Source organism: Trachinotus anak, unplaced genomic scaffold (assembly GCF_046630095.1).
Source record: "Trachinotus anak isolate AG129_WGS33_773 ecotype Australia unplaced genomic scaffold, CSIRO_AGI_Tana_v1 ptg000003l, whole genome shotgun sequence".
In the NCBI taxonomy this organism is placed as follows: Eukaryota; Metazoa; Chordata; class Actinopteri; order Carangiformes; family Carangidae; genus Trachinotus; species Trachinotus anak.
Genome location: NW_027273854.1, coordinates 14777043 through 14801970, shown reverse-complemented (window position 1 = coordinate 14801970; position 24928 = coordinate 14777043). Strand labels below are relative to the sequence as shown.

Genomic DNA, 24928 nt, shown 5'->3' with positions numbered 1-24928 from the left:
GTTAAGGTCACAACAGGGGGTAGTTGATCAAGGGAAGACTGAGGTCGATCAGCGTGACTTAATCTAATTGCATGTGTTTTTATTTGTGTGAGAGCTATAGAACAAGGTGTTTTTATTGCATGGAGTGATTTTGTGTTGCATGTTATTCATTTGGAGTGTATAAAGTCACACCTGAAGGCCGGGTGTTCTATGATTAGTCTCACTGTTATATTGTCTACTCAGTCTGTTTTAAGCCTCATCAATTGATTGTAAATCAACCTGCCTGTTGAATACCTTTTCTAAATTAAAAGATATTGTTTGCTCTCCAAATCGGATATCTTCATTTACAGGTTGTATTTGAGGTTTGTTGTAGTCGGGGGCAATTAAAAGTAGTCGAACCTACACACCACCAAGATATTACACATATACTTGTTTTTAACCTCGTCTTGTTGAATAATCACAATTGTTACAGAGTATTAAACTGTAAACTGCTACACCAGGAAGTCATTTGCTTTCTTCAGTAATTCCAGAATTTAAAATCTGACATGACATGTGAGGTTCCCTGAGTTTCTTTTGTCGGGTCTGCACAAGCTCCACGAGCACATTTAATTTAAAAAAGAAAAATTACTGAACATACGTCATGTAAAAAACATAGATTCAGTTATTGTATTGAAAAAATTAATGATTCAATTTACAAAAACATTTAACATCCTCATTAAGACAATTATAAAATTGTCCAGCATAAAAGGAATAGCTATACATTTTGGAAAATATGCTTATTTGTTTTCGTGCCAAGAGTTAGATGAGAAGAGTTCAACCACTCTCACAGGTATCTGCACAGAAATACATTTTCTTCTCTTTTACTTCAGAGACAAATGTGAGTCTCAATAATTGTGTGAAAACAGTCCATCCTTCTTCTATGTCCTGTCAGTGTCCTTCTCTATGCAAAGTGAACTTCCCCACAGTCTGCTATAAAGACTTGATATCATGCTGTCAGTTACAGCAGAAGAAGAGAAGCTCCCATCAGATCACCTTCAATACCAACCATGTTCTCTGTAGCTGTGCTGCTGCTGCTGCTGCTGCTGCTGCTGCTGGATCCTGTGAGTCTCACTGAGGCAGAGACACTGACAGTATGATGACAGCACACTGACTGGTCACTGTTACTACACTGAGTCAATATTCAACATGTTTTCCTCCACAGGTGTGAAGTGTGAACAGTTGACACAGCCAGCCTCTGTGACTGTGCAGCCAGGTCAACGTCTGACCATCACCTGTCAGGTCTCTTATTCTGTTGGTGGCTACTACACAGCTTGGATCAGACAGCCTGCAGGGAAAGGACTGGAGTGGATTGGAAGCGCTATTGAATCAACAACATACTATAAAGATTCATGAAAAAACAAGTTCAGTATCAGCACAGACTCTTCCAGCAACACAGTGACTCTAAATGGACAGAATGTGCAGCCTGAAGACTCTGCTGTGTATTACTGTGCCAGAGAGTAACACAATAACACAAAGCATCAGTAGACCTGAACATAAACCACAACAATCACAACTGTCATAGTTATTGAATCAATAGTCTTCAGCCTATTTTATGGTTCATGTTACAAACTACACAAAATGGTGCTTTCACTGACAGTCTGAAGTTTGTTTGTCAGTCTGGATTTTTCTCTTTAATGAAGCTCCTGAATAACATTAATAAACTGAGATACAGTTTTTAAACAATTGAAATTCAGATCATAAAATGTATCTGCTCAGTAAATTATTCTGATCAAGTTCTCTCCTCCCTGTGAGGAGGAGTCAATGCAAAACTCAGATGTCTTCCACCTCTACTTATCTGACTGCAGAGAGGATGACAGAGAACAGTGGACACACAGTTGAACATGATGGACTATAGGACAGGACTGCTGCTGTTAACTCTCTGCTGGGCAGGTGAACATATTCACATATCATCTTTTTACATGGTTTTATTCTTCACCCCAGCCTATTTCACTTTTTGCTTTTTATTGTCTTGACAGGTGTTGATGGTCAGACTCTGACAGAATCTGAACCAGTGGTTAAAAGACCTGGAGAATCCCACACACTGACCTGTACAGCCTCTGGATTCACATTCAGCAGCTATTACATGGCCTGGGTCAGACAGGCTCCTGGAAAAGGACTGGAGTGGATCGCTTATATCAGTAGTGGTGGCAGCAGCAAATACTACTCTCAGTCAGTCCAAGGCCGGTTCACCATCTCCAGAGACAACAGCAGACAGCAGGTGTATCTGCAGATGAACAGTCTGAAGACTGAAGATTCTGCTGTTTATTATTGTGCTCGAGACTCACAGTGACTGAAGTTGGTTGAGCAGCTGTACAAAATCCTACAGTCCTCATCAGACCCCATTAGCTCACATGCTTAATGTCCTCACTACAGAGAGTTCAATTTTTTTTTTTTGACAACAGAATATTTCTAAACAAAGATTTAAATTGCTTCCATTTACAAAACAACAATGTGACTTTATCAGTGACAAAGCTCAGAGCTTCGTTCAAAATAATGCTCATGAACACGATCACTAAAGAAAACAACAACTGAATTGTGAAATGCATTTGATGACCTGCATTCACAAGTTTATAGACTGATGACGAGCTTTACTCAGTCTGCAGAGCTTCTTTCCATCTGCAGTCCCACCTGCAGAGACTGTCCATCATCAAGCCTCTTTGTTCTTTGCCTGCTGAGGTGAATGTTGTTTCACATCATCTGAAACAGAACTGAGTACGGTGGATGGGTTTCAAGCTCCACTTATGTGACAACACCTTATTAATGGTCTCATAGTGTTTGTACTTCGACAGTTAAACCAGCAAATACTTGTCTAACAATTGTTTTCCACTAATATCTTTGTCTAAACTACATCTACTTAGATGGAGACTGTCACACAGGTTTCAGTCTCCAAGCAGCTGTTTTCTTTGAGAGGCTCCAAGTTTCTCTGAAACCATTAAAAGTGAAGTCTGCCCTCTCTTTAGATTTGGTCTAAGAAATGAACAACAATAAAACAACCTCATTGACCTATTGAACATAGATAAATAAAATTCATTTTATTTATCATTTATTTTTTACTCACAAAATCATTAAATAGAATAAAGACAGATATTTGATCAATTTATTTATTGAGCCACACTGTTAGTGATGAACGTGGCTGCTCAGCAGCCAGTCATGAACAGCAGAAGACTTCCCTCTACTAGATGATACTGGACATCAATTCTCCAGGGACATATTTGTGAGGAAAGGATATAACACAGTTTCACCTTAAACTGTCTGAGAAGCTTTAATATCTGATTGGAGTTTAAAGGTGTATTTTCCAATAGAAAATATTTTTAAACATTGATATGAATAGAAATCTCACTGAACAGGGAAATCTTGCTCATTGCATAACAGAACATCAATAAAACAACTGTCCAAGTTTTCTACAATGTTGTTCTTATCGAGTGTGATATAAAAGAGCAGTTTGATTTGACAGATAAGTCAGCAGACATTTTCCCCGTCACCATACCAGTTAGTTTTTGCATATTTTCATACAGGTTTCAGTTCCTAAGTAGTTCATTTCCTTTCAAGGCTGCAGGTTTCTCTGTATGTCTGTGGCCACAAACACAATTTGAATACAGAAAAATGTAAAAATACAGATTTTCAACCAGCTGCAGCAAAGTCAACCATTCAATAAGATTATGTTGCTTTCAGTTCACTTGTGATAATTATATTGGAGAATTAGAGAATATTAATTAAAAAGTAAACAGACTTAAAGTCATTGTGAAACTAAATCATGTCAGTCAAAATTTATAAGAATAAAACTGCTGGATCCTTCAATGAAGACCGGTCAGAAAAAAAGAAACATTTTCATGAATGAACTCAGCAGGTCTTTACACCTATTGAGGTGAAGGTGTCTGATATTGGTATTTACTAATTTTCCAGTTGTTTAAATATTGATTGAGTCGATCCTTGACAACAAAAATAAACAGAAAGCACAGAAAAAATGAAGAAAGACAAACGTGTTTGATTTTGCCTGATTTTACACACAGTAATTAGAGATACAAACTCATCCTGTTGTTCACAAACATGTACTCACATAGACAAAAGTTAGGATTGCTGCTACAAGGAGGAAACACAATATGCACAGCCGTGGATTTATTTGGTAAAATGCTAAAGACGCTATAAGGAAAAGCAGAGTCTGCACAAATCACCATGACAACATGTTGCTACTGTGACTGTTGCAGAGCAACTTCCTGCACAACTTACTCTCATGAGTCCTTGAGTAAGTGCACTTCCTTTTAGCGCTTTAATTTTAAGACTTACAGAAGGCCTACGATTCAAAGTATAACATGTCAGAGTAGTAAATAAAATATATGTAAAATAAAAAAAAATATAAAACATGTAATGAGCAGTGATACTGAGAAACATGAATGTGGAACAGAAAAACTGTAAAACATGACATTTGGCTCACAATGAGAAAAACTTGATCATAACTTGCTAAACATCAACTGAGCATAATACTGATCATGACTTAAGTATGAAGGTTGTGATTGTGTCGTCATGTTTATACTGGAGAGAAACGTCTAGAGAAATTATGGACAGTTTTATACAGTGAAACAGTCAATAAAGTTTTGTATATATTGATAGAACAGATATGAAGCAACACATGCTGAAATACAGAGAGTGAGGAGACCTCCAGCAGAATTTCTGCTGTTCTGCTATATACAGTATTTCTGGGTGTCATGTGGGTCAGCTTCAATGTTAAAAGTAGCTACTGTTCCTATTTCTGAACTCTGGAGGGCAGACAGAGACTGGCTTTAACACTTCTCCCTGTAACATCCATGAGCAACAATCAGTGTTTTCCTCTGAATGATAATATGTTACTAACATTTCTGCTGTGAAATGATGAAATTCTCTCACAGTGCCACATCCAGTTGTGCTGTGCACCACTTCACTAATTATTGGTCATTGTTTAAAAATAATCAAGCAGATTACAAAACAATAAGGTTTAATTACTGTAGTGGTGATGTTGCTGACTACTTTAAAACAGTTTTCAACACACATGAGGTGAGATTCAAGATCAATCCACCTCTCTCCTCCCTGTGAGGAGGAGTCAATGCAAAACTCAGATGTCTTCCACCTCTACTTATCTGACTGCAGAGAGGATGACAGAGAACAGTGGACACACAGTTGAACATGATGGACTATAGGACAGGACTGCTGCTGTTCACTCTCTGCTGGGCAGGTGAAAATATTCACATGACATATTTTTACATGGTTTTATTTTTCTCACCAGCCTCTTTCACTTGATGTGTTTTATTGTCTTGACAGGTGTTGATGGTCAGACTCTGACAGAATCTGAACCAGCGGTTAAAAGACCTGGAGAATCCCACAAACTGACCTGTACAGCCTCTGGATTCACATTCAGCAGTTACGACATGGCATGGGTCAGACAGGCTCCTGGAAAAGGACTGGAGTGGATCGCCTGGGTTGATGATGGTAGTGGCAGCTACAAACACTACTCTCAGTCAGTCCAAGGCCGGTTCACCATCTCCAGAGACAACAGCAGACAGCAGCTGTATCTGCAGATGAACAGTCTGAAGACTGAAGATTCTGCTGTTTATTATTGTGCTCGAGACTCACAGTGACAAATTCTTTAAAATATATATGTCAAACATTATACATCTAAACATGAAACACACAAACAATAAAGAGAATTTGTTCATAAAAGGATTAAAGACAGTGGAACAATGTGGCTTCTGAAAACAAACTACAAATACAACACATTCATACAAATGAATGATGTCTGTAAATGATGTGGAATAATTGGTAGGTCAAATCATGAGAGTGAAAAATAATGTCTCACTATGTTTCAGTAATAAAATCACATGAAGGCAGTCTGTGTCAAGTTTCTCTCTCCACTTGAACCCTGGACTGAACTCAACCTTAAAGCTCCTGCTGCTCTTGTACACTGGATATTATCACAGTTAAAATGTTGACACCATCAACAAAAGTCATGTGTTAGCCTCATTTTACACATATTGAAGAGTGAAGTTTGGCTGCAAGGTGTTTACATCAGCAGTGACTGCAGCTCCATCTGTCAGCGTCAGTTCATGTCAGCAGACAGTGAGTAGATCTCAAGATGAACAACAACTGTCCCTTTATTTGTTCCAGTTTTCTAGTTTAACACTATTTTTTATTTCTGACACAACCGCACACTGATGAAGGTGAAACATGGTCTTTATTACAGATGCTTGAACATATCTTTTTTTTAATCTGCACTGAAGGATAAAGTTTTTTGATTTTGTCACACGTGTTTCAGTGCAGCAGTTTTCCTCGAGAGAATCAAGTTCCTCTCTGTGTTTGTGTCGTCAAACATCTGCAGATATTCAAGACGATATTTTTGATAAATCTTCAAACCAGCAACAACAAACTTAATCTTTCTATACTGCTTATATTATCCTGGCTGCTGTTACTACTTCTGTTAGCAGCAGATACATATGCACAGGAAATAATTAGATAAATAAATAAATGCAGTTATTCCAGAGGAGGTGAAACAATTCTTTCAGAAAAGCATCTCAAATGATTATAATGATTATTATTGTAAAATTAATTTATTGAAAACGTTTTCAATTATTTGTAGTGACAGTTTTCCTAACAGCAGTCTTAATATGAAGAAAAATAATAACATTCCTAATCCACCACCACTTTATTTGTAATTATACTAGAAAGTAATGAATGAAAGCAGCAATTTAATTACAAAACAAAATGTTTGGGTCAAAATCGTTTCAGCCAAAGCAGAAATGCATTGTTTGAAAAAAATTAAAAGTGCTTCCACTGACTGCAGGGAAAATATCAAAGTGATGTCCAAAATATCACATGTGAAGCAGTAGAGACTTCCTAACATGTTTTCACTCTGCAGATATAATAACACTGAACAGACTCTTCTATTGGCTCCAGTTGGACCAACACTGATGCTTCATATGTTTGATTGTATGCAAACTCAGTGAGCTTCCTTGTTCCTCAGCTATAAAAACTTCACATCAGACTGTCAGTGGAGTTCACAGCTGCTCACTTTCACCATCAACCATGTTTTGTGTAGCTCTGCTGCTGCTGTTGGCAGCTGGATCCTGTGAGTCTCTCTGGATTTGTCACAGTCAACATTTCTTCTTTTGCTGTTGAACTTGATCATTGATAACAAAACATTTTCTTCTTTTAACAGGTGTGAAGTGTGAACAGTTGACACAGCCAGCCTCTGTGACTGTGCAGCCAGGTCAACGTCTGACCATCACCTGTCAGGTCTCTTATTCTGTTGATGACTACTACACATCTTGGATCAGACAGCCTGCAGGGAAAGGTCTGGAGTGGATTGGCAGCGCTGCTGCTGGATACACAACATACTACAAAGATTCACTAAAGAACAAGTTCAGTATCAGCACAGACTCTTCCAGCAAAACAGTGACTCTAAATGGACAGAATGTGCAGCCTGAAGACTCTGCTGTGTATTACTGTGCCAGAGAGTAACACAATAACACAAAGCATCAGTAGACCTGAACAAAAACCCCTCAGTGCCTGAACACTTGTAACATGAAGCCACCAGAAGAGGAGCCCTCAGACCACTGATGGTTTCACACCAGTTCACTGTTGAGGAGAGAAACAGTCTTTGAACATATTTAACAATGACAGAATATAAATGAAACATTTGAAGTATTAATGTATCTGTTCACAGTGATTATATTTAAAGTTCATCAGCATGATTTCAGCTGGTCAATGCACTTTGTCTTAAAAAAAAACAAAAAAACAAAGAAACAAAAAAAAAAAAAAAAAACAGGAAACAGCAAAACACAGTCTCCATCCCTCTGGTGGCTCCTTGAGCTCCTGGTCTTCTTCCTGTTTAGGGGGAGGTCAGAGTGGTAGAGATGTGTCAGGAGAACAGAGCCACACCTGAATCCACTTCTCCTGATTGTTCTCTCAGAGGACTGGAGACATCAGTTCTGCCTCTCTCTCCTCCCAGTGACAAACATTCTGCTTTGGTTGTGTTTTGGCTTTTGTTTTGCTTTATTTTCTCACTTTTACTATTAAATACCTTATAAATGTCATGCACTCATGCACTCACCACACCACTGACACCACTGATCTACATGTCCCACATTAAATGTGTATATTGTTTATTATCAGTCAAATAAATTTTCTTTGAACTTTGATTAATTGTTTGGTCTCATTTGTTTTTTCTTATATTTGAGCTGGTTCATGACAATACCAAACATTAATAATAAGTACTTTGTACTATTGTATAAACATGATGCTGACCATGCTTAACAATGAAAGTTATTAACAAAGTTAATTAGTGAAACATTCAAGAGGGACTGTTGGAGGATTATGAACCTGAGATCTGTACTGTTTGATTCTCTCTCCTCCCTGTGAGGAGGAGTCAATGCAAAACTCAGATGTCTTCCACCTCTACTTATCTGACTGCAGAGAGGATGACAGAGAACAGTGGACACACAGTTGAACATGATGGACTATAGGACAGGACTGCTGCTGTTCACTCTCTGCTGGGCAGGTCAACAGTTTCTCTGATCTTGATATGACTTATTTTCATTTATGGTAGTGTAACACATGACATGCATTTCTGCTTTTGTTTGGCAGGTGTTGATGGTCAGACTCTGACAGAATCTGAACCAGTGGTTAAAAGACCTGGAGAATCCCACACACTGACCTGTACAGCCTCTGGATTCTCATTAAGCAGCTACTGGATGGGCTGGGTCAGACAGGCTCCTGGAAAAGGACTGGAGTGGGTTGCAACTGATGCTGGTGGCAGTGGCAAATACTACTCTCAGTCAGTCCAAGGCCGGTTCACCATCTCCAGAGACAACAGCAGACAGCAGCTGTATCTGCAGATGAACAGTCTGAAGACTGAAGATTCTGCTGTTTATTATTGTGCTCGAGACTCACAGTGACTGAAGTTGGTTTAGCAGCTGTACAAAATCCTGTGACCGAGAGATTCACAGTAATCATATGTTCATTTTGTCTTTCTTGCTTTTTTTAATCATAAACCCAGTAAAATAAAAGATCATCATTACATAACAGCCTCTAAAATACATCAATAAAAGAAAACATAATGAGTTAATATCTAAAACTTTGCTTCAGCTGAGAACAAGATTTCTCTCTTTGCTAAAATCATTGTTCATGAGTAAATAATAATACAATAATAGTACAAAATAATACAGTGAAATTTCATGATCAAACTATGTTGAACTATGTATTTTAACTGTAGGTGAGTTACATAATGTGAATATGAAATATTACTCTTCCTATTATGAAAACATTACAGGGCAATTAATGCCAATTTTCTCTTTCCTCTGTAAATTGTTTAGTGTTTGTATCTGTTTTTCTCAGTCCAGGTTAGTTTCACTCATATTTAGTCAACATCATCTAATTTATTTTTGGGCAAGTTTAAGTTGACTAAAACTCTGGATGTTTTATTCTTGTTTTGTCCAAAGAAATCCACAAACAATTTATTCAAGATTTAGTCAACAAAAACACTTGATATTTAAATCATCAACAGTAAAACTAGTCTCAAATGTTCACACCCTTTTCATTGACTTCTCAAACTTGAGAAAGAAAAGTTCACAAATAAACTTTGTTCCACTGGATCTCAGGCTGAAAGAAGTGATATTGAAAATTAGACACAAATAACAGGTTGTATGATTGAGAACGCAGCAGTGTATTTATTCTTGTGTTGTTGCAGCTGTTGTGTAACGACAGGAGTCATCTCCCAACAGTAAAATTACTACACTCTCACTTTGTCTCTCTGCAGCAGCAGGAAGAGAAATGTGCAGCCAGTTCCTGACAAGAAGTGACAAGTTAAGAAACGAGCATCATAATTCATAATCTGTTACAAGCTTTAAGAAATTGAGAAATCCATTGTCCAATAAGATTTAAAAATTATCTGATAATGACATTGTGGTCATGAGAAGTAATTCATGAGATATGTTTAAAATCTGTTAAATAATTGTAGAAACTTAATCTCTGAAAGTGTTAAAAAGCTAAAATGTTAATATGTCAGTCATGTATTCATTGTTATCTCATTCTTGAGGGTTAAGAGTTAATATCACCATATAGTACTATTCATGATCCAAAAAGAGGTCTTATTTTGAAAGTCTGAGATCTGTGTTTTTTTGGTTGTGGCTGTTTTCCGCACCACGGGCCAAGAGCTTGCGTGGTGGTAATATACAGGTGCTGGTCATATAATTAGAATATCATGAAAAAGTAGATGTATTTCTATAATTCCATTCAAAAAGTGAAACTTGTATAATGAATACATTCATTCCACACAGACTGATATATTTCGAGTGTTTATTTCTTTTAATTTTGATGATTATAACTGACAACTAATGAAAACCACAAATTCAGTATCTCAGAGAATTAGAATATTGTGAAAAGGTTCAATATTGAAGACACCTGGTGCCACACTCTGATCAGCTAATTAACTCAAAACACCTGCAAAGGCCTTTAAATGGTCTCAGTCTAGTTGTGTAGCTACACAATCATGGGGAAGACGGCTGACTGCTGACCATTGACACCTTGCACAAGGAGGGCAAGACACAAAAGGTCATTGCTAAAGAGGCTGGCTGTTCACAGGGCTCTGTGTCCAAGCACATTAATAGAGAGGCGAAGGGAAGGAAAAGATGTGGTAGAAAAAAGTGTACAAGCAATAGGGAAAACCGCACCCTGGAGAGGATTGTGAAACAAAACCCATTCAAAAATGTGGGGGAGATTCACAAAGAGTGGACTGCAGCTGGAGTCAGCGCTTCAAGAACCACCACACACAGACGTATGCAAGACGTGTTTCAGCTGTCGCATTCCTTGTGTCAAGCCATTCTTGAACAAGAGACAGCGTCAGAAGCGTCTCGCCTGGGCTAAAGACAAAAAGGACTGGACTACTGCTGAGTGGTCCAAAGTTATGTCCTCTGATGAAAGTAAATTTTGCATTTCCTTTGGTAATCAAGGTCCCAGAGTCTGGAGGAAGAGAGGAGAGGCACAGAATCCATGTTGCTTGAGGTCCAGTGTAAAGTTTCCACAGTCAGTGATGGTTTGGGGTGCCATGTCATCTGCTGGTGTTGGTCCACTGTGTTTTCTGAGGTCCAAGGTCAACACAGCCGTCTACCAAGAAGTTTTCTTGGCACTTCATGCTTCCTGCTGCTGACCAACTTTATAGAGATGCAGATTTCATTTTCCAGCAGGACTTGGCACCTGCACACAGTGCCAAAGCTACCAGTACCTGGTTTAAGGACCATGGTATCCCTGTTCAAGGACCATGGTATCCCTGCTCTTAATTGGCCAGCAAACTCGCCTGACCTTAACCCCATAGAAAATCTATGGGGTATTGTGAAGAGGAAGATGCGATACGCCAGACCCAACAATGCAGCAGAGCTGAAGGCCACTATCAGAGCAACCTGGGCTCTCATAACACCTGAGCAGTGCCACAGACTGATCGACTCCATGCCACGCCGCATTGCTACAGTAATTCAGGCAAAAGGAGCCCCAACCAAGTATCGAGTGCTGTACACGCTCATACTTTTCATGTTCATACTTTTCAGTTGGCCAACATTTCTAAGAATCCTTTTTTTGTACTGGTCTTAAGTAATATTCTAATTTTCTGAGATACTGAATTTGTGGTTTTCATTAGTTGTCAGTTATAATCATCAAAATTAAAAGAAATAAACATTTGAAATATATCAGTCTGTGTGTAATGAATGAATACAATACACAACTTTCACTTTTTGAATGTAATTACTGAAATAAATAAACTATTTCATGATATTCTAATTATATGACCAGCACCTGTAAACGCTTGCTGTGGAAATTCCACGTGTGTGCATGTTTTTACTATTTTTCCACCCGCTTCCCTTGCAGGTGGAACAGAAGCAGATTTGATACAAGATGAAAGAAGAGTTTGAAAGAATAAAAAAACTTTATTTCAGAAAAGAAATTTCATTCATCTTATTTCATCAACAATATGTTATGTAGACTGAGTAATGTAAAAATGTCACATACCTAAACATAAATCATTCATTAGAAAAGTGATGTGTGCACAATCTAAACTATAATCAAAACATTAGTTCATTTTGTGACACGATGAGATGACAATAAAGTCATTTTAAAAATTCTGATGGATGTTGATGATCAGAGGAATTCTGTAGATTACTGAGCTCATCTGCTGTTCAATATGCTTCATTATATTTTGACTGTAGTTTAACTCATTTGGGAAATAAAATTATTTCATCAAACATTACACTAAACGCCAAGCTCACTCCACCTCTCTCCTCCCTGTGAGGAGGAGTCAATGCAAAACTCAGATGTCTTCCACCTCTACTTATCTGACTGCAGAGAGGATGACAGAGAACAGTGGACACACAGTTGAACATGATGGACTATAGGACAGGACTGCTGCTGTTAACTCTCTGCTGGGCAGGTGAAAATACTTCATATGTCATAAATTTAAATAGTTTTTTTTTTTCTCACCAACGTATTTCATTTAATGTTGTTTTCATATTGACAGGTGTTGATGGTCAGACTCTGACAGAATCTGAACCAGTGGTTAAAAGACCTGGAGAATCCCACACACTGACCTGTACAGCCTCTGGATTTAACTTTGGCAGCTACTGGATGGCCTGGATCAGACAGGCTCCTGGAAAAGGACTGGAGTTTGTTGCTACTATTGAATATGACAGTGACAGAAAATTCTACTCTCAGTCAGTCCAAGGCCGGTTCACCATCTCTAGAGACAACAGCAGACAGCAGCTGTATCTGCAGATGAACAGTCTGAAGACTGAAGATTCTGCTGTTTATTATTGTGCTCGAGACTCACAGTGACTGAAGTTGGTTGAGCAGCTGTACAAAATCCTACAATCTGCATTATTACAACAATGATCTCACATGTTCTTATTTCACATTTTTGAAGAAAATGATACAGCCATTCATTTATATCAGTTGTTGTTGTTGTTGTTGTTGTTGTTGTTGTTGTTGTTGTTGTTGTTGTTGTTGTTGTTGTTGTTATTCATGAAACTGTGGAAACTGGCCCCGTGAAGGATCATCATTAATGACCATTAACCATTACACATGAATGTAAAAAAAACAACAAAAAAACATCAATCACAACACAGCAATCTGGTTACTGAACTCACTGAGCATGAATTAAAATAATAGCAAGCAAGTAACCACAGTTCTACATAGTTACAGTTATAACTATGAGGAATCTAAACTGTCCCAATATGAGGGTAAAACTGAATGTTTCCTTGATATAAACACTAGAGAGCAGTAAGTGTCAAGTTTCTGTCTCCTCTGTCACTACAAGGCGACACTGAAATCTGCTTTTCTCATTGATCTGAACTGACTGACACTCAACTTCACCATCTCACTGTCTCAGAGGGATTTCAAGATAAACAGCTGAAGACTGAAGAAGCTCCTGTTTATTCTGTGTTTGTGAGACTTACTCATTCAAGGTTAGGGTGCATGACACTGATGTGCAGTTTGTACTTCATAAATGTTCTTTTCAATCATGCATCAGGCAAACTTACTGCCTCTGTCTCATGAATATACACATGTGAAAAACTGGTCAATCGCACCAAAGCAAAGAGAAAAACTCAGCTCATTTCATTGTTATATGTGCCGACTGACTTTCATACATGTAGGTGAAACACAGAGCGAGTAGTGCCTCACTGAAATTTTCTAGGGGACGCTATGGACCCACTTTGCCCACCCATTTGCAAGACCCATGATACATATACATTTTCAACAGGCCTGACACGTGTGCAAAGTTTGATGAGTCTGACCCTCTAAAAGGTGATTTCTTCTTCATAATAATTACAATGAAACTATTTGTAAAACAAAAAATTAAAAAAAATCAATCCAATAGGCTCATCGCACTGTTTGCTGCTCATGCATTAATTATTAAGCAGCCCGGATTCATCATGTCCACCAGATGTAGGAAGTAGATCTAAAGATGACCAACCAGAAGACTGAAGGCTCAGCTGTTTGTTGTTGTCTTTTCTGGAAATGCAGGGACATTGTCAATGTGATAAAACTGAGTTAGTAATGAAATCAAAAATTAAAGTAGAGGTGGTTTCCAGACATGTTTTCCCTCTGCAGATATAATAACACTGAACAGATTCTTCTATTGGCTCCAGTTGGACCAACACTGATGCTTCATATGTTTGATTCTATGCAAACTCAGTGAGCTTCCTTGTTCCTCAGCTATAAAAACTTCACATCAGACTGTCAGTGGAGTTCACAGCTGCTCACTTTCACCATCAACCATGTTTTGTGTAGCTCTGCTGCTGCTGTTGGCAGCTGGATCCTGTGAGTCTCTCTGGATTTGTCACAGTCAACATTTCTTCTTTTGCTGTTTAACTTGATCATTGATAACAAAACATTTTCTTCTTTTAACAGGTGTGAAGTGTGAACAGTTGACACAGCCAGCCTCTGTGACTGTGCAGCCAGGTCAACGTCTGACCATCACCTGTCAGGTCTCTTATTCTGTTGGTGGCTACTACACAGCTTGGATCAGACAGCCTGCAGGGAAAGGACTGGAGTGGATTGGAATGAAATATACTGGAGGATCTCATTACAAAGATTCACTAAAGAACAAGTTCAGTATCAGCACAGACTCTTCCAGCAACACAGTGACTCTAAATGGACAGAATGTGCAGCCTGAAGACTCTGCTGTGTATTACTGTGCCAGAGAGTAACACAATAACACAAAGCATCAGTAGACCTGAACAAAAACCCCTCAGTGCCTGAACACTTGTAACATGAAGCCACCAGAGGAGGATTTCACACCAGTTCACTGAGAAAAACTGTCTTTACTTCTTTGTATTTTCCCTTCATTATTAATTTCTACTTTTTGAGAATGATAATTTGACAAAACCCAACTTCATATAGCAACATGTGATATGACAAAAGTTGATCAACCATTGAATTATGGCAGTATTTTATTTTGAAATGCTGATGACCGTGTAATAGGAAAGACAGGAGATTATCATTGTAGTAATTAATATTGATGGTGAGAAAATGAATTTTGCTTTACTTCTTTTGCAAATGTCCAACCTGTGATTCAAATTTGTGTTGGACCAGTCTCCATCTGAGGTGAAAAGACCTGGAGACACAGTGAAGATGTCCTGTGTCATATCTGGGTTTGAGATGACAGAGTGCAACATACACTGGATACGACAGAGACCAGGGGAAGCTCTGGAGTGGATTGGGAGGATGAACACAGGTTCAGACTCTGCTATTTATGGCAGCTCCTTTCAAAGCCGTTTCCTCATGACTGAAGATGAGTCCAGCAGCACTCAGTACCTCGAGGTCAAGAGTCTGACAGCAGAAGATTCAGTATCTGTGGTGTTATGGGTCAAATTTGACCAAGTAGTTTTCAGGGCTGGTTACACAGAGAAATACATCATAAATGTTGCCAAAGATTTACACTGTATACACTGGATACAACAGAAATTATAACAAAAGAAAAATAATGTAACAAAATGCTACAATAATACGGTGTGATAATATTAAACTCCTGTCTCATGCCAAGAAAGTGTTTGACTTGAATTCAAATGTAGAGACTGGAAGCAAATATGATCCCACACACACCTACTGTGTCTTTCACTCTCTCTCTCACACACACACACACACACACACACACACACACACACACACACACACACACATTCACATCTACTGAACCCAGCTGTCGCAGTGTAACCTCAGTTATTGTACACATTTGGGTTATTTAATGATAAGTTTACCATATTAATTCATTGTTTATTAAGTGATGTCATATCATTTGAGCTCATTGATGCATAAATGCATAAACATGTATAGTCTATAAAACATCAAAGTAAGATCATATATTATGGTTATGAATGAATAATAAGTTACTTAGCAGATAAAACATTTTACTGGATGATAATTTGCTCACTGTTTCCTTCAGTGCTTGTTAACACAATAGGAGGGTTAGTTGGACAAGAAGATTTGCTGGATCTGAAGATGAACAGAAAGGTGAATTGTCCGATTTGTCATTCATTAATTTTATGACCAACTTTAGCTCATCTGCTGACCACCACAGGGAGGGATGAGAATACACAATGTCATGATTCATTACAATTTGGTTATTTTTACTTTTCCAAAATGAAATTAAAACATGTCAAAACTTTAAATAAGCTCACTTGAAGGATTGACTTCTGAACATTAATTTTCAAGTTTCATCAAACATTAAAATGAAGACCAAATCCAACACAGTTCTCTTCCCCTTGTGAGGAGGAGTCAATGCAAAACTCAGACGTCTTCCACCTCTACTTATCTGACTGCAGAGAGGATGACAGAGAACAGTGGACACACAGTTTAACATGATGGACTATAGGACAGGACTGCTGCTGTTCACTCTCTGCTGGGCAGGTCAACAGTTTCTCTGATCTTGTCTTAAAGTTACCTTTAGAAAGTTTCCCTTTTAAAAAACCTGACTGTCATCCTCTCTGCAGTCAGTTGAACATGATGGACTATAGGACAGGACTGCTGCTGTTAACTCTCTGCTGGGCAGGTGAAGATATTCACATATCATCTTTTTACATGGTTTTATTTTTCTCACCAGCCTGTTTCACTTTTTGTTTTTTTATTGTATTGACAGGTGTTGATGGTCAGACTCTGACAGAATCTGAACCAGTGGTTAAAAGACCTGGAGAATCCCACACACTGACCTGTACAGCCTCTGGACTCTCATTCAGCAGCTACGACATGGGCTGGATCAGACAGGCTCCTGGAAAAGGACTGGAGTGGATCGCTTATATCTATAGCAGTGGTAGTGGCAAATCCTACTCTCAGTCAGTCCAAGGCCGGTTCACCATCTCCAGAGACAACAGCAGACAGCAGGTGTATCTGCAGATGAACAGTCTGAAGACTGAAGATTCTGCTGTTTATTCTTGTGCTCGAGACTCACAGTGACTGAAGGTGGTTGAGCAGCTGTACAAAATCCTACAGTCCTCATCAGACCACCATTACCATGAATGATGTCCTCAGTTCAAATGTATCCAATTCAATAAAACAGTTGTCCAGGTTTTCGACAACTTTGGTTGCTCTTTTCAAATGTATTATAAAAGAAGGGTTTCATTACACAGATAAGTCTGCAGACATTTTCCTTGTCACCACGGAAGTTAGTGTTTTGCATATTTCCACACAGGTTTCAATTAAAGTCCCACTCCCATGAAAATCAAGTTTTTGAGCTCGTTAACATGTCTGTGTGATGTCTTTTTATATAAAACCAGACATATCATGAGAGAAATAAGAAGTCAACACCTTGGATGTGAAAATCCACCTTTGAACTGCAGTGGACAACAGTCACAGCCTGGCTCTTCCAGCCATGACAAGGAGGGAGACACACAATGTTAAAGATAAACAGAAGTATTTATTTAACAGACAAATCAATGAAAATACATTTCCTCACAAAATAATCATACATTTTCGAGTGTGGCTGTCAGAAAATTCAGTGTGAAGTGCATGATGTGTGAGTAGAAAGGATGCATGAGTGTGAATGTTGTAGGGTGAATAAAATAAACGAAAAAAAAAAAAGGAAAACACAGAACTTAATAACAACAGCATACAAAATACAAGCAATTAAACCTGACACACACACACACAGACACACACAGACACACACACACACACACACACACACACACACACACACACACACACAGAAAAGGATAAAAATAATATAAAATAAATAAATAAGTACATTTGAAAGTCCAGGGAGTGCATGAAAGACAGCAACATATACTGCAGTATGACATCATATCGAGCTATGTCTATACATCCCTTCTCCAGGCCAGATCCATCAGCCCCGACCTCATCCTACGAGATGCGGTGGCATCTGGTAATCAAGTAAAATAAAAAGGGTTTATCCTTTAGTGCTGTGGAAAAGGTTTCAAATGGAATGATACTTGTCACAACTTGTAGCCACTGATTGAGGGAAGGAGCTTTGTCAGTGATCCAAAGGACCAAAATACATTTCCAAGCACAGTGCAGCAGAATATGCAAAATCTCCCTGTGTCAAAAATCAGCTGGTAACTCATCATTTAGTCCCAACAGGCAGGTCCTTGCACCAAGATGTAGACGGCACTTAAAAGTTACACTAAACTGCTGAACAATTGTGATCAAAATTGCTGGACATGGGGACAGCTCCACAAACAATGAAAAAATGATCCAACAGCAGATTGACATTTAGTCCAAAACTCTGACAGAGTTGGATTAATTCTGTGTCTGGCTTCAGGAGTGATATGAAGCCTATGTAGAATCTTAATATTTTCTCTCCCAGGAAGAATTAGATACCAGGACACTGGAGGGCTGGTTACACAGGGCATTCCAGGCTGCAGGCTCTTTCGTACCCAGATCAGATTCCCATCTGCCTTTTACTTTGTCAGAGCCCTTGTAACATGAAGCCACCAGAGGAGGAGCCCTCAGACCACTGATGATTTCACTGAGAAAAACTGCCTCAGTACCTTCCCACTAGTTTCTGCAGTTTCATGTTCAGTCATTGTTTGTCAAAGATTTTCTGTCAGCATCCTTCAGTTGTGAACAGAAACATTTCCCTCTTTGTTCTTTGAAACTCTGACGTCCTTTAATTCAGAGTCGGCTGCAAAAAGCTTCAACATCTTGAAATTCATTTGACTGGAACATCTCAACATGCTTTATATTGTAACTGTCCAAGATCAACAGTGGGCAACAATGAAGAGAATTTGTGTTCTTAGATGTTTTTGCTAATTGTCTGATCTGAGATTTAGTGTTTTCACTTTGTTTAGTTTGCAGTGGGAGAATAAATGGAGGTTACACTTGCTGACAGTAACCGTCCAAGTGTTTCACAGACTTCATGTGACAGATAAGCAGCAGAAATGTTCCTGTTCACTACAGCAGTTAGTTTTCTGTATCATCACACAGTTTCAGTTCATTTCCTCTCAGGGTTCAGAGTTTCTCTGTGCGTCTGTGGCTTCAAACACAGTTTGAATATTGAAACCTTGAAATTTAAAGTCTTCATTATCTTGCTCTTTCTTCACTGGTGTTTTCAGTTACACAATCAGATCTACAAACAAACACACAAAAGAATAAATGAATCTTACAATTACAATCAGGTGTGAAATGGTTTTCTTGATCTTAGAATTTCAACAGTAATAAAAAAGTAAACGGAAATAAAGTCATTATGTGAAACGTTTGAGGCGTTTTAGTTTTAAGAGAAAACATCTTCAGGACCCCTCAGTGAAGAGGTGTCAAAAAATAATAATTATATTTTCAGTTTTTTTTATCTACATTTCTTTATAGTCATGGAGGTACAGATGATTTAAACTAGAATGTGTCATTTGTTTAAATGCTGTTATATTTTGTGTTGCTGTGAGTCTTGAATTTGACTGTGAAAGCAGAACGTGACGTAGGAGGAGTTTCCTGTAAACAAATTCTCACAGGGATTCAGTTGACATCATATTTAAAGAGGATTCATGGATTTGAAAACTTACTAAGCAAACTGTCAACATGGCTGACAGAAAGCTCACACTGTTGGTGGTTGTTCTGTCTGTTTGGATCGGTGCTGAAGGTCAGACCATAACAGAGTCTGAAGCAGCAGTTAAAAGACCTGGAGAATCCCACAGACTCACCTGCTCAACATCTGGGTTTAATTTTGGAGGCTCAGTCTGGAACTGGGTCAGACAGGCTCCTGGTAAAGGACTGGAGTGGATCGCTTATATAGACACAGCTAGTGCTCCTATCTATTACTCCCAGTCAGTCCGGGGCAGATTCACCATCTCCAGAGATGACTCCAGCAGTAAAGTCTATCTCCAGATGAACAGTCTGAAGACTGAGGACACAGCAGTGTATTACTGTGCCAGAGACACAGTGAGAGACGGTGATAGCAGAGTCATACAAAAACTACTTCCTCTATTTACTCCAACCACTGGGAACATTCAGTTTATCTGTATTGCATTTGTTGCAGCTGAGTTTGGTGTTTTTTATTATCCATGATGATGATTTGTATGAAACAATGAATCATTTATATTTTACACATAACATAAAGCCTCCATCCACAACAGCCTCCTGCCAGCCTGCACACGGTGAAAGATGAGAACAGATTCAAATTTACTTTGTAGACTTCAGCCAGGAATGTCATATTTCTCATCAGCTATTATTTCTCAAAGATTTTGTGTCATGTTAGTAACATTGAACAAAACACAAATCCTACTTTAAAAATAAAAAAAGAAAAAACAAAAAAACAAAAAAAAATGCTGCACAAAATTCAACCTCAGCAGACAATGCAGTACAGACAAAAAAAAATTAGTAATATTTTATCTTTTAATCAAATTCATATGGCTGGAATCTAAACTTCTATTGTAACCATCTTAGTTCAAAGTCGTCAAAAATGAAGGTGAAGCCCATTTAAATTCTCTCCTCCCTGTGAGGAGGAGTGAATGCAAAACTCAGATGTCTTCCACCTCTACTTATCTGACTGCAGAGAGGATGACAGAGAACAGTGGACACACAGTTGAACATGATGGACTATAGGACAGGACTGCTGCTGTTAACTCTCTGCTGGGCAGGTCAACAGTTTCTCTGATCTTGTCTTAAAGTTACCTTTAGAAAGTTTCCCTTTTAAAAAACCTGACTCTATTCCTTTTCATCTTGACAGGTGTTGATGGCCAGACTCTGACAGAATCTGAACCAGTGGTTAAAAGACCTGGAGAATCCCACAAACTGACCTGTACAGCCTCTGGATTCTCATTCAGCAGCTACCATATGGCCTGGATCAGACAGGCTCCTGGAAAAGGACTGGAGTGGATTGCATTTATCAGCTATAGTGGTGGCAGCAACAAATACTACTCTCAGTCAGTCCAAGGCCGGTTCACCATCTCCAGAGACAACAGCAGACAGCAGGTGTATCTGCAGATGAACAGTCTGAAGACTGAAGATTCTGCTGTTTATTATTGTGCTCGAGAGCCACAGTGACTGAAGGTGGTTGAGCAGCTGTACAAAATCCCACAGTCCTCATCAGACCTGTATTCACTCAAATGATTAATGTCTTCACTTCAAATAGCCCAAGAAAATGACACTGAGCACTTTTACTAAACTCTGCGTGAGAACCACACATGTCTGTTTGGGGTTTAAAGGTGTATTTTCCAACATACATTTCTCAAAAAGACTTTTCTTTGACAGATAAGTCTGCAGACATTTTCCTGTTGACCACAGCAATTAGCTTTTTGCACATTTTCATACATTTCATATTTCAATTCTGAAGTAGTTAATTTCCTCAAAATGATCCAGGTCTCTCTGTATGTCTGTGGCTTCAAACACAATTTGAAGACTGAAAACTTAAAAGCAAACTAACAAAAAAAGTCAAAAAGAGTCAAATCAGATGTAAAATATTTGTGTCTTTCAGTGAAGTTATGTCAACAACCAAAAAAAAATAAATAAAACCATTTTCATGAAATTACTCAGCAGGTCTTTATGGAGGTGCAGGTGTCTTATATCAGTATTTCCTAACTGTACCGTTGTTTAAATACAGTTTTATTGTCTGTTTTTGCCCTTGAAGTTGACTTTAAACCCAGAATATGATTGTAACAAGAATCTAACCATTATAATATATCATTTAAATTCTGTGGAGAGAAATAAAAGAGCAAATGTAATGCTAGAATCAAATTTACAATTTCTTTAAAATTCATCTCAACAGCTAAGATTAGGTATAAATGAAACACAGCATTATTTTAACTGCTAAATGGACCCACATCCATGTGACCATCATCTGTCAAGTCTCTATGCAAACTCATCTTCCTTGTGACGCAGTTATAAAGACATGAGACTGTCAGTGGAGGTTAAAGAGGTTCAGAAGCTCTCGTCTCTTCACTTTCACCATCAACCATGTTTTCTGTAGCTCTGCTGCTGCTGTTGGCAGCTGGATCCTGTGTGTCTCTCTGGATTTGTCACAGTCAACATTTCTTCTTTTGCTTTTTAACTTGATCATTGATAACAAAACATTTTCTTCTTTTAACAGGTGTGAAGTGTGAACAGTTGACACAGCCAGCCTCTGTGACTGTGCAGCCAGGTCAACGTCCGACCATCAAAAACAAGTTCAGTATCAGCTTAGACTCTTCCAGCAACACAGTGACTCTAAATGGACAGAATGTGCAGCCTGAAGACTCTGCTGTGTATTACTGTGCCAGAGACACAATAACACAAAGCATCAGTAGACCTGAACAAAAACCCCTCAGTGCCTGAACACTTGTAACATGAAGCCACCAGAGGAGGAGCCCTCAGACCACTGATGATTTCACACCAGTTCACTGTTGAAGAGAGAAACAGCCTTTGAACATATTTAGCAATGATGAAACATAAATGATAAATTTGGGGCATTAAAGTATTATTTTTAAAGTGTCAGCATGATTTCAACTGGTTAAAGCACTTTGTTCCAAAAAAAAAAACAACAACAAAAAAAGAAAAACAGCAAAACACAGTCTCCATCCCTCTGGTGGCTCCTTGAGCTTCTGGTCTTCTTCCTGTTTAGGGGGAGGTCAGAGTGGTAGAGATGTGTCAGGAGAACAGAGCCACACCTGAATCCACTTCTCCTGATTGTTGGAGTTAGTAATGAAATCAAAATATACAAAGTAAAGTGGAGGTGGTTTCCAGTCATGTTTTCCCTCTGCAGATATAATAACACTGAACAGACTCTTCTATTGGCTCCAGTTGGACCAACACTGATGCTTGATATGTTTGATTGTATGCAAACTCAGTGAGCTTCCTTGTTCCTCAGCTATAAAAACTTCACATCAGACTGTCAGTGGAGTTCACAGCTGCTCACTTTCACCATCAACCATGTTTTGTGTAGCTCTGCTGCTGCTGTTGGCAGCTGGATCCTGTGAGTCTCTCTGGATTTGTCACAGTCAACATTTCTTCTTTTGCTGTTTAACTTGACCATTGATAACAAAACATTTTCTTCTTTTAACAGGTGTGAAGTGTGAACAGTTGACACAGCCAGCCTCTGTGACTGTGCAGCCAGGTCAACGTCCGACCATCACCTGTCAGGTCTCTTATTCTGTTGACGACTACTACACAGCTTGGATCAGACAGCCTGCAGGGAAAGGACTGGAGTGGATTGGAAGCGCTGTTGGATCAACAACATACTATAAAGATTCCCTAAAGAACAAGTTCAGTATCAGCACAGACTCTTCCAGAAACACAGTGACTCTAAATGGACAGAATGTGCAGCCTGAAGACTCTGCTGTGTATTACTGTGTGAGACACACACAATAACACAAAGCATCAGTAGACCTGAACAAAAACCCCTCAGTGCCTGAACACTTGTAACATGAAGCCACCAGAGGAGGAGCCCTCAGACCACTGATGATTTCACACCAGTTCATTGAGAATTTTTTTTTAAAATAAAATGTTATTTTCCCTGAATCTCTGGAAACCATATAAACCAGATCTTTAAATATAGAAATAATATAAGAAATTCACGGTAGTTATATTTTCTGATTGTTACAAAATTCATCAAATTTATTCACTTCTCAAGAGATTTATTTATTTATTTATTTATTTCAAAATTCAGGGTATTCATTCACTCTGTTGCTCACAAAAATGACTCAGGGATTCTCGCATTCTGCCATGTTCATGTTAAAATGACATTATCTGAATCACAAAGGTCTTAACAAATGTCAGACAATCAATACTACAGTGATGTTAATGACTTAAACTATTAGGTATTGTTGAACATTTTTTTCACATGATATTTTGTCCTGCATAAACAGCATGAACAGTCAGTTACATTAAATTGAAAACAACAGACAAAGGGATTCAATGAGACTAAACTTCCCTCATGAGCCCCTCCCTCCCCATATGACAAATGCAGACTATGACAGGGGGAGATGCCAGTACAGCTTTTGACTTCCTGCTTCCCAGGGTGAACAATAACATGTTGTTTTTTTTTGGTTTTTTTTAATCATTTTTTTCCCCCCATAAAAATAATAGTTAATAATGTTTCCAATAATGGTTTTGTACAGCAGAGGTGAAATAAACCACCTTTATGTGACAGTGACATAATCCTTTTTTTAAACTTCAGCATTTTAATGTGTATTCAGTATTTACTTTTTTTCTTTGTCTTTGTTTTTTTTTTTTTTTTATAAGTCTGATTCTGATGTTTTTGGTTCATTACTGGAGCTGTACTTGAACTTGACTAATTAATTGTAAGTAGACATTTATCTCTGATATATCCACTATAGGAGCTCTAGTTTCAGGTGATGTATCATTGTGAACGACCACTTGTCACACTGTTTTCACAGTGTCAAATGATTTAATGTTAATTAAAAAATAGATATATTATTGATTATTTTAAGGTTGAATTATCTGAAAATCATCTTCATCATCAAAACATCAAAACACAGAATAATGATATGAGAAATGTGGTGTTTCTCTTTGAGGAGGAGGAGTCAATGTAAAACTGATTTCTTCAGTCTCTACATATGGGCTGGAGAGCAGCAGACAGGGACTCAGTTTGACAGACTCACTGTGGAGAGGACAGAGACAATTTGTCTTCACAATGATCAGACCTGATTGTTTGGTTGTTTGCCTGATTCTGTTCTGTACTGTGGCTGGTAAGGATGATTAAATTCTTCCTGATGAACCTCCTGATACATGAAGACAATGTGACTGAACTAATGAGCTGTTTAACTTCCTGCAGGTACTGAGGGTCAAACTCTGACTGAGACTGAACCAGTGGTTAAAAGGCCTGGAGAATCCCACACACTGACCTGCACATATTCAGGGTTTGGTGGTGATTATACAAACGCTTGGATCAGACAGGCTCCTGGAAAAGGACTGGAGTGGATCGCTCGTATCAGTGCCAGCAGTAGCAGCATCTACTACTCTCAGT

The 24928-nt window shown here is 38.5% G+C and overlaps 1 gene segment (V, D, J or C); it reads left to right on the top strand.

Moving 5' to 3' along the window:
* Positions 1-19548: 19548 nt before the first annotated feature.
* LOC139609123 (immunoglobulin heavy variable 3-48-like) lies at positions 19549-20716 on the top strand. The segment is given in 2 exon segments: positions 19549-19908; positions 20696-20716. Coding segments are annotated over 2 exon segments (381 nt in total).
* Positions 20717-24928: the final 4212 nt, after the last annotated feature.